The 16,623-nt window shown below is 44.3% G+C and overlaps 1 protein-coding gene and 1 long non-coding RNA gene across 5 annotated transcripts in view; one reads left to right on the top strand and one right to left on the bottom strand.

Moving 5' to 3' along the window:
* Positions 1-5,159, top strand: part of LOC101119987 (zinc finger protein 77-like) — a 37,836-nt gene extending 32,677 nt beyond the window's left edge. For all 3 annotated transcript variants that reach the window (XM_060416333.1, XM_042250207.2, XM_042250210.1), the window contains 3 exons: positions 1,432-1,558; positions 3,139-3,319; positions 3,733-5,159. In XM_060416333.1, the coding sequence (XP_060272316.1) occupies positions 1,432-1,558; positions 3,139-3,319; positions 3,733-4,825 (1,401 nt within the window). In that variant the 3' untranslated portion in view covers positions 4,826-5,159. The remainder of the gene's footprint in view (positions 1-1,431; positions 1,559-3,138; positions 3,320-3,732) is intronic.
* LOC121819622 (uncharacterized) lies at positions 2,848-10,832 on the bottom strand. 2 transcript variants are annotated; one of them, XR_006059899.2, is made up of 3 exons: positions 10,614-10,832; positions 6,850-6,957; positions 2,848-6,569 (listed from the first exon to the last, which is right to left on the bottom strand). It is a non-coding gene; the product is annotated as an uncharacterized LOC121819622 (long non-coding RNA). The 2 variants fall into 2 exon arrangements; XR_009600829.1 differs by having other exon boundaries at positions 2,848-6,957.
* Between the last annotated feature and the right edge of the window lie 5,791 nt (positions 10,833-16,623).

The following is a 16,623-nucleotide window of genomic DNA, read 5'->3' as shown; positions in this document are numbered from 1 at the left end:
ACTGAATTTGTTTCTGAGTTGTTCCCATGTTTTAGCTGTCACAACTCATGTGTGTGTGTGTGTCTGTGTGTATTCGTTTCTGTGTTGCTGTTTTACTTTCACCTCTCTTGGGTAGATAGCTAGCTAGAGTGGAATTGCTGTTATATGGTGCTGTGTTAATAATCTTCAGGATTTGCTGGACTGTTTTCCAAAGTGGCTTCACTATTTTACCTTCTCTCCAGCAGTGGTTGAGGGTTCCAAGTTCCTCACATCCTCGCCAACACTTGATTGTCTGTCTTACAGCTCTCCTGGTGGGTATGAAGAAGTATCTGTGGTTTTCATTTGCATTTCCTTGATGACTATTGTCCCCCTTTTTTTGTTTCCTTTGGCCACACCTCACAGCTTGAGGGATCTTAGTTTCCTGACTAGGAAGCCAACTGAGCAATCAGGCAGTGAAAGCGCTGAGTCCTAACCCCAGGACCGCTAGCAAACTCCCTAATATTCCACATTTTCAGGAGTTTGATTAGCAAACCCCAGTTGCAGCCCAAGGTGAGGTAGCCTTGTCTTTGTAGCTGATATAGTAAAAATTTTATCATTTAGATTTCCAGAATATATCTTTGATTAAGATTCTAATTTATAAAAATGATCATTTGCTTTGTATTTCAGAGGTGTGGTGTCAGCCTATATTGTCCTAAAGATAATAATTAGGTGGGTTTGTTTTTCTCTCTCTTCAAGTTACCTTCGACTCTGTTGCCATCAGATCTTCTGCAGCTCTTCTTTGTGGGGCATCTTCCTTGTACTCTGGGCACTTGGTTATTTATCCGAGAGACCCTGCTGGCTCGACCAATCCCTCAGGAGCCAGGCCTCCTCTTAACCCGTCATTAACTCCATGGTTGTCCCAGGCCCTGGACCCTGACCTGTGTCTGTGCCCTTGGTGTCCACTTGATCTTGATAGAGAGTTGTGTGTATGTTTCTGTCAGATATGAGGGGACCAGACCAGGCTTTTATACGCTGTTTCAGTCAAAGTGAAAGTTGTTCAGATGCAGCAGTCCTGGAAAATCTGTGTCTACAACCTCCTGACAGTATGCTCCCATTCTTGGAGAATCAAGAAAATGATTTGCAAGCAGGCCACATATCAATTTCCAAGTCATCTGAATGATGATTTCATTTTCAGTACTTGTCCAGCCTCATGATCTGCTCTGTTTCATTAAAAACAGTTCTTTTTTATTATATGTTTATCAGTTATTGCTGTTACACTTTGCTTCAGTGTCCAGCACTCACCATCACTGAGGAACCTGCATTAGGTTTGCTGGCATGTGATCATTTCCTGCAAGAGTGTGAGCTCACGAGTCCTAGGAACTGAGTCCAGTTCCTGCCTGTTGGCCTCCCCATCCTTCCACACTCGGGGGTGAAGGAGGAGCCTTGCTGACACAGAACATGTGGCTGTTTCAGGACTCAGTGGTCTTTGAAGACGTGGCTGTGAACTTCACCCTGGAGGAGTGGGAACTGTTGGACCCTGCTCAGAGGAAGCTCTACAGAGACGTGATGCTGGAGACCTGCAGGAACCTGGCCACTGTGGGTGAGGACGGCTTCCTCCCTGCACTAAGTCTTTAGCGAACAGTTACTCCTTTCTTATGAGTGATGAGGATGGGAATATTTTGAAAAAAATGGCAAACATGGTCCCCACCTTTTTAGAACCTACCTAGAATAGATGGCTTTTCCATGACAGTGTTACTATACTGAATTGATTTTTATTACTCTTGATCAGAATCGTGAGGCTCCCTAATTTCACAACTGTGAGCACGGTCTCCATTGTCACCTTGGGGCAGTGAGAGCAGCATAATGGTTTTCACCCTGTGAAAGTTATCCTGTGATCAGTACACATTTGAGATGATCTCGCTGCAGTTAAACCTACACTTAACCTGTCCTCCACCCTCCCCATGAGGAGCATTCTCTAGGAGCATTTTGGCAGCTGCACTCTGTCCCACCTCCCCGGGGCAGCTGGGTCCATGGACTTCATCCAGGGCCTCTGTACCTGCGATCACCAGGGACCACACCTGCTCAGGAGGAGCATGTTCTGGGTCAGGGAGGGATATTTGGATGTACCCGTTAGGAGCACAACTCAGGTCTCTGAGAAGGTGATAGGTGTCATTAACTTGGCTTCCCTCTTGGAGTTTTCATCCATTCTTGTCCACTTGAAGTCTTTTTGGAGCTCCTCTGATAAAGGGATCATTTGGGAAAGTGCATTTTGCCCAGTTCCTTTCTACTTTACTTCTGTGAGGTACTTATTAGTGAAGAGACTGCCATTTTGACTCATTTTCCCTATGATGGCCATTACTCTCTCCTTGGGTTCAGTGTATATATTAATATAGCTTATAGAACTCAGAGAAACATGCTTCTTACTAGATCACAGGTTCATTATTAAAGGATATAATTCAGGAACAGCTAGATGTAAGAAATGCATCTAGATTAGAAAAGGAGTTTCCGTGCTTCTCCACGTGCCAGTCTCACCACATCTCTATGTGTTCACCAACCCAGAAGCTCTCCAAACCTCTTTTTCATACCTTCATTACATAAGCATGGTTGATGAAGTCACCGGCCATTGCCAGTTGATTTGATCTCTAGCTGCTCCCCGACCCCTAGAGGTTTTGGAGGTGCTGGGGGATATGGGTGGGACTGAAAGTTTCAACCCTTTAATCACGTGGTTGTCTTTATTGGCAATTAGTCCTATATTTAAGTTCTTTGCAACAGTTTCTTTCATTAATATAAACTCAATTGGGATGGAAAAGGCTTGTTATGAATCATAGGAAACCTATTTCACCTTTCTGATCCTGAAGCATTTTCTGGAAATGAGCACAAGAGACTACATATTATTCTGTTGCTTTTATTGCTCAGGAAATTCCAAGGGTTTTGAGATCCCTGAGCAGGAAACTGTGGATAAGGACCCAGTTTGAGAAGTACATGTTGGTCATCTCAGTGACCAAATATATGTGTGTGTGTGTGTCTGATAGATCACAATATCACACATCGCCTTTCTTCCTTTATAAAATTATTTTATGTTTTTGAATGAGTCTATGGAGAGAAATCTAGATATGATCTCTCTTTCCTTTCCCCCACCATTTCTTTCTCAATGATTTAATTTGCTTCCAATTATTGCAGGTTCTTGCCCTCAAGTTAAGGTCAGTGTATCAAGTCCTCAGTGGGATATTTTGGAGACTGAACTATGCATTGAACGGGAAGTTGTAAGATTCACAAGAAATGATTCTAGATCTGATTTGGGAGAAAACTGGGCATTTCATAACCTACAAGATCAGCATCTAACTCAGGAGAGGCGTGTGAGGTGAGTGGCACTCCCACAGGGAGAAGGGGGATGAGGGATCTCAGCAGAGTGTTAGACTCATGTGATGGTAAAGAAAGGTGTAAACTTAGCTAAACAATTTTGTAAAGTTAGCTAATAAACAATTGTGTACTCAGAAATTTTACAAACAATACTTTTATAAGTGTGCTATAGATACTGAGCATCAGAAACTTAATTCAGTAGGAAACAATGATTAGAAAACCTCATGTAAAGAACACTGAAAGTTATGGCTGTCTTTGAGCCCTCAGTCAGAGCATTAACCTTTGTTGCACGTTGTCACATTGCAGAGAGTGCTGAAAACATGCCCATTCATTGAAAATCACAAATATATAGTCAGAATAATAATGAATAACCATGTCATTAATCCCTAATAATTCACTTTCTGTTTTGACCAGAAATCATTTGGTGGAAAGTCTCTGTGAAGGTAAAGATCATCAATCTCTAAAAACGCCGAACAGGATTATAGATCTTACTGTGCATGGGAGTTATCAGACTAAAATTCAGCCTCATCAATGCATTACATGTGGAAAAGCCTTCACGGATCATTCTTTCAAGAAGAATCAGCAAAAGTCTCACATTGGGCCAAAACCTTATACATGTGAGGAATGTGGACAAACCTGCAGCTGTGTTTTGTGCCTCAGCCCTGCTGGGGAAACAGACTTTATGGAGAAACCTGATAAATGTCAAGATGCTGGGAGAGCATCTAAGAGATGCATGAAGAGTCACAGTAGTAAACAATCTTTAGACTGTAAAAAATCTGGAAAAGCTCTCACTTTTCAGGGACATAAGAGAGGTCAGTATGGCCAGAAAATCTATGTGTGTGATGTGTGTGGGAAATCTTTCAGTTATTATTGCCAACTTAAACGGCACGTGAGAACTCACACTGGAGAGAAACCCTATAAGTGCAAAGAATGTGGGAAAGCTTTTACTGGCATCTCACACTTCCGAGAACATGTCCGAATGCACACTGGAGAGAAGCCCTATGAGTGTAAGCAGTGTGGCAAGGCTTTCAGCTGGTGCACTTATCTTCGGGAACACATGCGAACACACAGTGGAGAAAAGCCCTATGAATGTAAGCAGTGTGGGAAAGCTTTCCCTTATCTCAAATCCTTGCAAGGACATGTGAGGATACACACAGGAGAGAAGCCTTATGTGTGTAATGATTGTGGGAAATCCTACAGTTGTCCTAAGTACTTCAGAAAACACGTGAAAACACACAGTGGAGTAAAACCCTATGAATGTACAGAATGCAGGAAAGCATTCATCACTTCTTCATCCCTTCGAGAACACATGAAAACACACAGTGAAGAGAAGCCTTACCAGTGCCAGCAGTGTGGGAAAGCCTTCAGGTATCCGAGATCTTTGCAAGGACACATGATAACTCACAGTGAAGAGAAACCGTACGAATGTCAGCAGTGTGAAAAAGCCTACAGGTGTCTCATATCCCTGCAGAGACACATGAAGATGCACACTGGTGAAAAATTCTGAATACGAAGACTTGTGGGAAAGACTTCTCCCTTAAAACCTTATAAATGAAGCAGTCAAGGGGGAGAGACATTATGAATGGAAAGAATGCAGGGAAAGCCTTCAGCACTTCGTTTATTTTGTACTTGAAAACTCAGGGTAGGATGAATTTTTTAAATGGAAATAAATATAGTTTTTCCTTGTAAGTGCCTCATCCTGAATAGGGATCCCAGTGTGTTAATTTCTAGTTCATGTTGCTGATCTGAACACTTAAGATAGTAATCATCGCTCTATGTTCCCATCATCTTTACTACTTGTGTTTTGTTACCTTGGACATTAAATAGACAATTATATACTACATGTCTCAGTGTCATTACAATGCCTTTTGAACCCAGAGTGAAAGTATGTGTGTGTGTGTGTGTGTGTGTGTGTGTGTGTGTGTGTTTCATGTGGTATCAGTTTAGATGAAAATATTTTTGATCTTTACTTTGCCAGATGTTCATAGTATGTGATCATAATATTGTTGAAAAGTCTTTTCTCATCCACTGTTATAGATACTGGAATTTCCTGACTCAGTATTTACCTTCCGCTGGAGTCTTTATACTGAAAGGTGTATCTTCCATGTTTCTTTTTTGCTAGTAGATACTGTATCTGTGTTCCTCACAGTAGTCAGTAATTTTGGAAGTTCTTGAAAGACCTTCTGTCTTGCCTGGTAATGTTTGTAATTTGGCCTCTGCTCATTGTCCTTGACCTTGGTTAGAAATTGGACACAAAACACTGAGTTAAGAAGAATGACTTGTTGGCAGGGAGATGAAAGCTGCTCTCTAGATGATTCTACTGAACTGTGTTGTCATCTTGGGTAAGGTGGGAAACTGTATATCCAGAGTGCTTCTGTTAGTGATTGTGAGTTAGAGTTCTTGAGAAGAGGAAGATGCATGAAGTCTGGAGCTGGAGTGAGGAAGCCATGGTTCTCAGCTCTTCTGTACCCTCAGGAGACAGAGCTGCAGGGCAGCCTGGTGGCCTGAGCTCCAGCACTGCTTTCTCACTTCTGGTTCTGCCTGTGTGGAACAGCCTGAGTCAGACACATGTTTGATGTTAGTTACCTGCTGGGCAGTAGTGTGGACTGTGCTCAGCAGTGTGGACAAGGCCCCTCATCGTGGGTCCTCTTTGGTTTTCAGGTTCACACAGTTCCCTGCATGTTCCTGTGGCTCTTTGGGGCCCATCAGGCCACTTCTTCAGGCTTCCGAAGATCCCTCAGTAATTTTCTCATATCATGTGGCCCTCTTCATGTCCAAGGATTCTCCTAATTACATGATTTCTGTGGGAAGAATCTTGTTCCTCTAATAGGGGATGTTTCCTTCCTCCACCATGGCAGATGTAATACAGCAGCCACAGATGTGGGAAACCTCTTCCCTGGCTGCATTGTTGAGAGGCTGTAATGACACTGCATTTGTTGTTTTGAATACTTCCATAATTGAGATAAGCACTTTTGCATATATTTAGCCCCTGTAAACATCTTCTCTTATAGCTGGCTGCTCTAAATTATAAACCTACTATGTTTAATAGTTTTACATTTTTATATGAACTCCGCTATTTTCTGTCGTCAGATGTTTTCTTCACGTGTATCCGGCTGAGAAACTGACTCACTAGTTTTAGCCATGTCTCAATTTGAAACAAATGAAAAGGGGAATTTATTCCCAATTATAGATTGAGACTGGTTTGACCTGGGCCCCTTTGCTGCAGTGCTTTCAGCTCAACAGACAGCTCCCTGGAACAACAGGATACAGAGAAACTATATGGGAAACTAAAAATAACTGCACATATGAGCAGTTGGGGCAAATTACCAACAAGATACAAAATGAACAAAAACCCAGCTGCCACTTCTGAGGTGTTGGGGTCAAAAGCAAGGTCCTATGCATGATCCCTCCCCAGCACCCACAGGGGGAGAGACCCACTAAGCCACTCTTAGGGCTGACCCCTAAGAGTGACCCACCCTGACCCCTTTTAAGGGACCAGCACACCACCCCTCCAAGATCCAGCAAGGGCACCTGTTACTTGTTTTCACTCCCTGCTTCTGCAGCTGGAGTGCCAGTAATTCAGTCTCTTGCCTGAATTCTTCATCTGGCCTAGCAACTTCTGTTGAAGAGTCCAAGGACCTGAATCAGTAACAAAAATAAAAACATTGAGAAAATTGAATAAAATATGGTCAGAAAGAAAATGGTTAAATATGGCACATACAAAGCAAATGTCAGCAACTAATTACATATTCAAGTATAAACTGGTTCTCCACCAGGAGTAATTCTGCCCCTGGGGGGATGGGGGGGACTTTGGTGGTGTCTATTGTCACCCTGCTTATTTAACTTATATGCAGAGTACATCATGAGAAATGCTGGACTGGAAGAAACAAGCTGGAATCAAGATTGCCGGGAGAAATATCAATAACCTCAGATAGGCAGATGACACCACCCTTACGGCAGAAACTGAAGAGGAACTAAAAAGCCTGTTGATGAAAGTGAAAGAGGAGAGTGAAAAAGTTGGCTTAAAGCTCAACATTCAGAAAACGAAGATCATGGCATCCGGTCCCATCACTTCATGGGAAATAGATGGGGAAACAGTGGAAACAGTGTCAGACTTTATTTTTTTCGGCTCCAAAATCACTGCAGATGGTGACTGCAGCCATGAAATTAAAAGACGCTTACTCCTTGGAAGGAAAGTTATGACCAACCTAGATAGCATATTGAAAAGCAGAGACATTACTTTGCTGACTAAGGTCCATCTAGTCAAGGCTATGGTTTTTCCTGTGGTCATGTATGGATGTGAGAGTTGGACTGAAAAAGGCTGAATGCCGAAGAGTTGATGCTTTTGAACTGTGGTGTTGGAGAATACTCTTGAGTCCCTTGGACTGCAAGGAGATCCAACCAGTCCATTCTGAAGGAGATCAGTCCTGGGATTTCTTTGGAAGGAATGATGCTAAAGGTGAAACTCCAGTACTTTGGCCACCTCGTGCTAAGAGTTGACTCATTGGAAAAGACTCTGATGCTGGGAGGGATTGGGGGCAGGAGGAGAAGGGGACGACAGAGGATGAGATGGCTGGATGGCATCACCGACTCGATGGACGTGTGTCTGAGTGAACTCCGGGAGTTGGTGATGGACAGGGAGGCCTGGCGTGCTGCGATTCATGGGGTCGCAGAGTCAGACACAACTGAGCGACTGAACTGAACTGAGAGTTTTGAACATCATGACTGACTGGGCAGGGGCTGCTACTGGAGCGTGCCTAGGGGCTGGGATTGCTGCTCCACACCCTACAGTGCACAGGACATTCCCACCAAAAAGCCATCTGGTACCAAATGTTGAATCTAAGAAACCCTGTTGTATAAAAACTGAATCTTAAAAATAACATTGCAGATACTTCCTTGGCAGTCCAGTGGTTAAGACTCCCCACTTACAGCACTTCCAGTGCAGGGGCATGGGTTTGATAACCTGGTCTAGGAACTAAGATCCCACATCCCCCATGTTGCAGATGAATTTAAAAAATAACATTGCAGGAAGAGTGGGGAAGGGGAAAGCTGGAAGTGAATATGCACAATAGGACTGTTAACAGTTTTTCAACACATTTAAAAAGAAATCCTATGTACACACAGACTACAAAACAACATGTCAAATTAGAAATCGCCACCTCTAGGCAGGGAGGAGGAGGAATTATCTGTACTGTTTTACAAATGCATATGACAAATATGGCTGAAAGATAAAATGTGTAATACTTCTCTACACTTCTTTGAGTTGTCTCATTAAAAAGCAAATATGTAAATGGTGATTCATTGAGATTAAAGAATACTTTGGATCTGAAAGAAAATCATTTCTCTTTGAAAATTCACAATAATAAGGGGACTCTCCTGGCAGTCCAACTCCACCCTTCCACTGCAGGTGGCACAAGCTCGATCGCTGGTATGGGAAATAAGATCCCATGTGCTGTCGGGTGTGACCACAGGAGAAAATAATATGATACCTAATGAATATCTGGGGTTTTTCTAGCAGGTTAATGGTAAAGAATCCGCTTGCCAACACAGGAGATCTGGATTCCATCCCTGGCTTGGGAAGATGCCCTAGAGAAGGAAATGGCAACCCACTCCAGTAGTCTTGCCTGGAGTATCCCGTGGAGAGAGGAGTCTGGCGGGCTACAGTCCAAGAGGTCTCAAAGGAGAGGGACACGACTTACTGACCAAACAATGAATGTCTGCTCCACATCGTGCATTACTTAAACAGGGTTTCTTGGTATCTGCTGTATTAAGCACTGGGGATAATTCTGAGTGGTAAGTGCAGCCCCATTCAGTATAGGGTGTTAAGAAGCACCCCTGGCTTCCACCCACTAGATGCCAGTAACCCCACCCCCACCTGTCATGTGGGAGAAAATGTCTCCAGATAGTGTCAAGCCTGATGGGACAAAATTGCCCCAGGGATGAGAAGTCACTGATCTAGACCATTCATTTGATACTAGTCTTTTCTCTCAAATCCATGGTCAAAACTGCTGTCCTGCTACCTGCACTTAAGGGGGGTCTAAGACTTTAGTGATATTTAACTTCTATGCAGAGTACATCATGAGAAATGCTGGGCTGGAAGAAACACGAGCTGGAATCAAGATTGCTGGAAGAAATAATAACCTCAGATATGCAGATGACAGCACCCTTATGGCAGAAAGTGAAGAGGAACTAAAAAGCCTCTTGATGAGAATGAAAGAGGGGAGTGAAAAAGTTGGCTTAAAGCTCAACATTCAGAAAATGAAGATCATGGCATCTGGTCCCATCACTTCATGGGAAATAGATGGGGAAACAGTGGAAACAGTGTCAAACTTCATTTTTTGGGCTCCTAAATCACTGCAGATGGTGACTGCAGCCATGAAATTAAAAGACGCTTACTCCTTGGAAGGAAAGTTATGACCAACCTAGATAGCATATTCAAAAGCAGAGACATGACTTTGCCAACAAAAATCCATCTAGTCAAGGCTATGGTTTTTCCAGTGGTCAGGTATGGATGTGAGAGATGGACTGTGAAGAAAGCTGAGCACCGAAGAATTGATGCTTTTGAACTGTGGTATTGGAGAAGACTCTTGAGAGTCCCTTGGACTGCAAGGAGATCCAACCAGTCCATTCTAAAAGAGATCAGCCCTGGGTGTTCCTTGGAAGGAATGATGCTAAAGCTGAAACGCCAGTACTTTGGCCACCTCATGCAGAGTTGACTCATTGGAAAAGACTCCTGATGCTGGGGGGGATTGGGGGCAGGAGGAGAAGGGGACGACAGAGGATGAGATGGCTGGATGGCATCACCGACTCGATGGACGTGAGTTTGAGTGAACTCGGAGAGATGGTGATGGGCAGGGAGGCGTGGCGTGCTGCGATTCATGAGGTCGCAAAGAGTCGGACACAATTGAGCAACTGAACTGAACTGAAGACTTTAGTATGAGGATGACCACCACGATGACGAACTGACCCTATATAACACTTTACTGAGTACTTCCTAAATGCTGGTACTGTTATGTACGCTCGACATATTCAAACTACAGTCATCTTATCTTTGTGGTTCCCATGGAAATAGGACCTGAGTCCACGATGCCCTCCAGAGCCGAAGTTAACACATTTGCACGTGGCCTGCTTTGCTCTGAGCCAATGCAAACTACGCTGTATCTGGATCTCATCTACACGCACACCTCCGAAACCCTAAAGTGGGTCTGATCTGGGTCCTACAGAGGGTCAAACAGTCTCGCGCCCCCAACCAAAGCCACGGGAGTTCACTCCCGTGCCACCAGCCTCCAACTGACCGGCAATTCGAACTTCTAACAGTTCTGCCCTTTGAACTGTGTCCCGCCCTTTGATGCATTCCCGGCGCCGCCTGCCATTCCTCCAGACTCGGCCGGAGCAGACACAGGGCCAGCCTTGAGGTGGAGACAGGAAAATCCTCCCTCAGAGGAGGCAGCCTGGCGGGTGAAATTAAACGCAGTGCCGCCGCCGCCGACTCCCAGAACACCGCTCCTGCTTCCGGCTCCGGGGCTGCTGATAGCGGAAAAAAGGGCAGGCCCAGGGCTTGGGATTGGTGGAGCCTCAAGGATGGCCGGGCCAACCGTATCCTCCAATCGCCGAGCAGAGAAACTTGACTTGTGGGCAGTTCCTGACTGAGCTGTCATCTCAAATCACAGCTCACTGGGACGCGATAGGGCCCGGTGCCCGGCCTCGCCCCTCTCCGCCGCTGTGGGCGTGGTTATTACCGGAAAGGTGCCGGGCATCTGGCATTATCCCTGAGCGCACTGGTTACACTGATAAGCAATGGCCACTAACAAAAGCAATAACTGTGTATTTCTCCGAACACTTTCTTCATGCTAACACACCCCTATAGAAAACATTCCCACTGTTGGAATGTTTCTTCCCCGAAAATCTATTTCTTCCAAACATGGGGTCATATTTTATTTGTTTCTCTACGTTTTACTTTTGTTAATAACAACGTTGGTTGTAATAGGCCATCGTGGTCAGTGGATGGCAACCTAGCTCGTGTTTTCACATTTGTGGCTATTTTGTCTTTTGCACTGGGTGTACGCCGGAAAAAAATAAAGCGTGTGGATTCCTAAAAAAAAAAAAAAAAAAGTGCTTGGAGAAGGAAATGGCAACCCACTCCAGTATTCTTGCCTGGAAAAGTCCATGGACAGAGGAGCCTGGAGGGCTGCAGTCCATGGGGTTATATGACTGAGTACACGGGCATGAGGGTGGAGGGAGATGGGCTGGTAGCAATAAACTGGTAGAACTAAAAAAAAAGTTTTTTTTAAATTGTTCATTAAGCATTTCTGTATTCCAATCTCTGTTCTCTGCATAAGGGAAGAAGAGTAAACAAAAAAAATCCTTGCCCTCATCCTTCTTAGATTCCAGTGGGGAGGAGCAAAAAAATTAACCATATTGCTAAACAGCATATATATAATAGATATAATATATCTCAGTGTCGACAGGAGAGTGGCAGTGAGCACTTGTCTCTTCTGCCTCCCCAGACCCTGCACAGATCTTTGATTCTCATCACACACAAAGAAGCCTCTACTCTGCCCTAACCACCCCTTCTGAGGACCCAACCCTAGCCTTGTTCCATGTTCTAGACAGAATGCTTCTGGTACTGGAGGGCTGCCAGAATGACTGAGGTGAGGCTGGGATAGGCCTGGGGACTCTATGGGTAGTTCCTAGCTGTAAGCTTGTCATCTCAAGCACTTAGAGAACCTCAGATGTGTGGTGAATGGTGGCCAGTACATGCTGTGGTTGGTTCAATTTACATTAAATTAACAGGCCCCCAAGTCTCCCTCCCACCACACACAAAAAGTAAATTAACAAGCTCAATTTTGGAAGAATTGGAAATTCTTAAAGGTCTTCCTTTTAAGAGCATATCAGTCTATTCAGAAACAATAACTTCATCATAATATAGCATATACATGTCAGTTCAGAGTGAATCATGGACCTGAATGTAATAGACAAAACACTTAAACATCTAGAAATATAGGAGACAACTTTATGACTTTGGGTTAGGCAAATATTTCTTAGGTAGGATACAAAATGTGGCATACCTGCAAAACGGGAGACCTGGGTTCGATCCCTGGGTAGGGAAGATCCCCTGGAAAGGGGAATGGCAACCCATTCCAGTGTTCTTGCCGGGAGAATCCCATGGATGGAGGAGCCTGGCAGGCTACAGTCCATGGGGTCGCAGAGTCAGAGACAGAGCAACTTCACTTTACACGAATATTTTCAATGGAGAAAAACTGTGACCACAAGAGGGCGCCCTTTCACTAGCAAAACCTCGAAGTACTTTAGGATGAAAGCCTGTTATCCAACCAAATTGGGTCTGCTCAGCTGCTGGCAGTAAAGCCAATTTACTGACCCAGGTTATAATAAAAGAAAGGGCATCATTTATTGCAGGCACCAAGCAAGGCATCCAGGCAACTAGTGCTGAAAGACCTGAACTCACTCCCCAACGATTTTCAGGGAAATAGTTTCGGAGACAGGATGAGAGGGGATTTGTGGATATGTGTGATCATCTGGAGGACATTCTTCTGATTGGTTGGTGATGTAATCAGGAGTCAATATCATCAGCCTTCTGATTCCAGCCAATCTGGGTTCTACCCGCTTGTGAATAGAAGCAGTTAACTTCTTCCACCTGGTAGGGGTTTCAGTCTGAGCAAAACAACTCAAAGGACCTGCCTTAGAATAATAACTATAGCCTTTGAGGAATGTGACTTTTTTTAAGTCCTTGACTTTGTTTAATGACTAAATCGTTGTTATTTTGTCTTGCTTGACTGTTTTCCTTTCTTTCTGCATTCTCTCACTTCTCTGATTGAATTTATTCTTGGAATTCAAGGAAACCCTAGGAGGTTAAAGGTTTTTTGTTTTGTTTTTTAACAAGAGGCAGGTGGAGGACCTGGGTGGGGAGTGCAGTTGTCCTGGAAGGGTCCCCTCGGGTCCTGCTCTGTTCCAGAAGCACAAAATATACCTCCTGAGTTAAGGGGGAAAATATGCATAATTTTTATATATGTATGTATATATACATAGGCTTCTGAGGTGGCGCTAGAGGTAAAGAACTTGCCTGCAATACAGGAGATCTGGGTTCGATCCTTGGATTGGGAAGATCCCCTGGAGAAGAGAATGGCAACCCCTTCCAGTATTTGTGCCTGGAGAATCCCATGGACAGAGGAGCCTAGCAGGCAACAGTCTGTGGGGTCCCAAGAGACAGACACGACTGAGCAACTAACACACACACATATATACACAGAGAAAATGATAAAGCAAAAGGGGCAAGCTATTAACATTGGGGAAAGTGGGTGAAGGGAATATTCAGAGTTCTTCATCTGATCCTGTAACTTTTTCATAAGCTTGAAATTATACCAAAATAAAAAGTTACCAAGTTATGCCCTAGTTCATACTAGAAAGCATAGATAGCCAACCAGTGATCAAAGAACATAAGTGATGAATTTTAATTGAGACCATTAGCTTTCATTCATTTTCCTGTATCTCTGGTTTGATTGCTGTGTTTTCCAAGAATATAACTGGTGATATAATCTCTTTAAGGAATTTTATTTTTTAAAGATTTATTTTATTTTTGGCTGTGCTGGGTCTTCGTTGCTGCTAATACGCGGGCTTACTATAGTTGCAGGGGGCAGGGGCTACTCTCTAGTTGTGGTGCACAGGCTTCTCATTGCAGTGGTGTCTCCTGCTGCAGAGCACGGGCTCTAGGGGTTCAGGTTTCAGTAGTTGCGGCCCATTGGCTCAGTAGCTGTGGTTAGGGGGCTCTACAGCGCAGACTTAGTTGCTCTTAGTTGTGGTGCACAGGCTTAGTTGCTGTGGGATCCTCCTGCACCAGGGGTCAAACCACTGTTCCTGCATTACAAGACAGATTCTTAACCACAGGACCACCAGGGAAGCCCCCTTTAAGGAATTTTATAATAGCTTACTTGCGTTGAAAACAGTGGGTCCCAGATGAAGCTGCTACCCCAAGTCACGTGAAAGCTTTTTGTTTTTTTTCATCCCAAATTTTCTTCTCATGTTTATTTCCATATAGGATAAATTGACACACAGATTGGGTCAGTGACGGGGGACATTCTCCATCATCACGTGGAATTGTCATGTCCCTCACTGCGAACTCCTGGAGAACACAGGCTCTTGCAATGGGATGACCAGACCAGCTGCCTCAGCCCCACCCCTACCCCTGGTCTGGCTAGAAGTGCAGATTCTCCAGCTCTACACCAGAACTTCTCACCAGAATCTTCAATGCTGGAGGCCAGCCATCTGTGTTTTAACAACTCTCCCTGGTGAAAAAAGAGAATCACTGACTCAAAGATATGAAGGTAAGTACTCTAAGAAAAGAAAAATAACACAACAGATTCCAAGGAACCCCACTGAAGACCCAGTAGAAGATGCTCATTCGTCATTTGAGATCTTTGGGTTCTCTTTGTTTTGTTTTATTTTGTGTGTATATTTAATTGAAATCTGGTTGATTTACAATATTATATCAATGTCAGGTTACAGCATCATGTCTGATTTAGTGTTATTGCAGACAACACACCATTAAAAGTTATTACAGAAGAATGGATTTATTTCCTATTTAGAAGCAATGCATCAGCGTACTTCTTTGTGGAACTTTTTTTTTTTTCAGTATCCTAGATGCTAAATAATAGAAAGATGGATAAACAAATGAACTGAAGGGTCAGGGGTCCACCCACCACAAGGACCCAGACCCATTTGACTCTGTGATTCTGGTGTCCAGCATCAGAAGATGGGCAGAAATGAGCTTCAACATCAAGGCTGGAGCTGGACAGCCTGGCGGCTGATGAGGACAAGCTGGCATCTGGCCACCAGGAGAATCTTTCTGAGAAGAACAAAATTCCTGCCACCAGGAATCCCCTAATGTAAGAGTTTTTCCCACTGTGAGGATGTGCAGCAACTGGGCCCTCAGGCTCTGCTGGTGGGGAAAGAAGATGGGGCACCCACCTTGGAAAGAGCCTGGTAGCTTCTGAAAAAGTTAAGCAGACACTGATCCTACCATTCCTAGATCATAGGCATCCCCCAGAGACAGATGAAAGCAAATTCCAACACACATACCTGCACACAGATGCTCATAACAGCTTTACTCATGATCACCCCAAACTGGAAACAATGTCCATCTGCAGGTGATTGAATAATCAAAGCAGTCCATTCATGCAGTAGAATAAATAGCATTAGGCCATAAAGAGGAATCAAGTATGGACCCATGCAAAAACATAGATGAACCTTAAAAAAACATGCTTAGGGAAAGAAGCCAGACACAAAAGATCACAACCTTATGACTACATTTAGATGATATTTCCAGAAAAGGAGATATCTACAGGGACAGAAAGCTATGGACGGGAGCGAAGGAGAGAGCAATTCAAGAGGGAGGACTTTTTGGTGGTGCAGTGGTTAAGGCGCTGCACTTCCAATGCAAGGGGCTCTGTTTTGATTCCTGGTCAGGAGACAAAGACCCCCACATTGCTGTACGGTGCGGCCAAAAAAATTTTTTTTTTAATTTAAAAAAAAAAAAACGACAAGAGGGAAATTTCTGAGGTGACAGAAATTTTCTGAAATTGGGTCGTGGTGATGGTTGTCCAATTGGACCAATTTACTAAAAACCATCGTGGAACCCTATGCTGAAAAACTGGTCAACGCACGTTTTCTAAATTACACTTCAATGAAGTTGTAATAAAAAGTTTTGCCAGGAGAGGGTACCAGAGACCACAAATTCAACTCAGAACCGGCCTGGGGAGGGGGGTCTCCTTTACTGGCTCCCTTCTTTTACCACCTCATAGAGGGAGTGAGCTGGACTCCCGGGGAGATGTTCTGCAGCCTCTCCATGCCGTGGGGTCTCGCTGGAATAAAGTCACCCCCTGCCTTTAGATGACGCCGTGGCAATGAACAACTGACCCTCTGGGGGGTTGCCAGGAAGCCCTCAGCAGTCCACCAGCCTTGATCTGGATGAGCCCTAAATTACACCAGGTGGAAGGATGCCCAAGTCTCTTAAGCACGAGTTGGGGGAAGGAGGTGATGTTGAGACATCCCATGGATCACACCCCTTCACTAAGTCCCAGAGTTAGGGTCCTTACAGGACAAAATATGAATTGGAATGAACTGACACTCTCCTGTTGGCTTCCCTGGTGGCTCAGTGGTAAAGAACCTGCCTGCCCATGCAGGAGATGCTGGTTTGATCACTGGGTGGGGAAGATCCTCTGAAGGAAGAAATGGCAACCCACTCTAGTATTCTTCCCTGGAGAATCCCATGGACAGAGGAGCCTGGTGGGC

This window comes from Ovis aries, chromosome 5, assembly GCF_016772045.2.
Source record: "Ovis aries strain OAR_USU_Benz2616 breed Rambouillet chromosome 5, ARS-UI_Ramb_v3.0, whole genome shotgun sequence".
In the NCBI taxonomy this organism is placed as follows: domain Eukaryota; kingdom Metazoa; phylum Chordata; class Mammalia; order Artiodactyla; family Bovidae; genus Ovis; species Ovis aries.
Note: the sequence above shows the minus strand (reverse complement) of the source record. Positions and strands in the feature narration are given on the sequence as shown.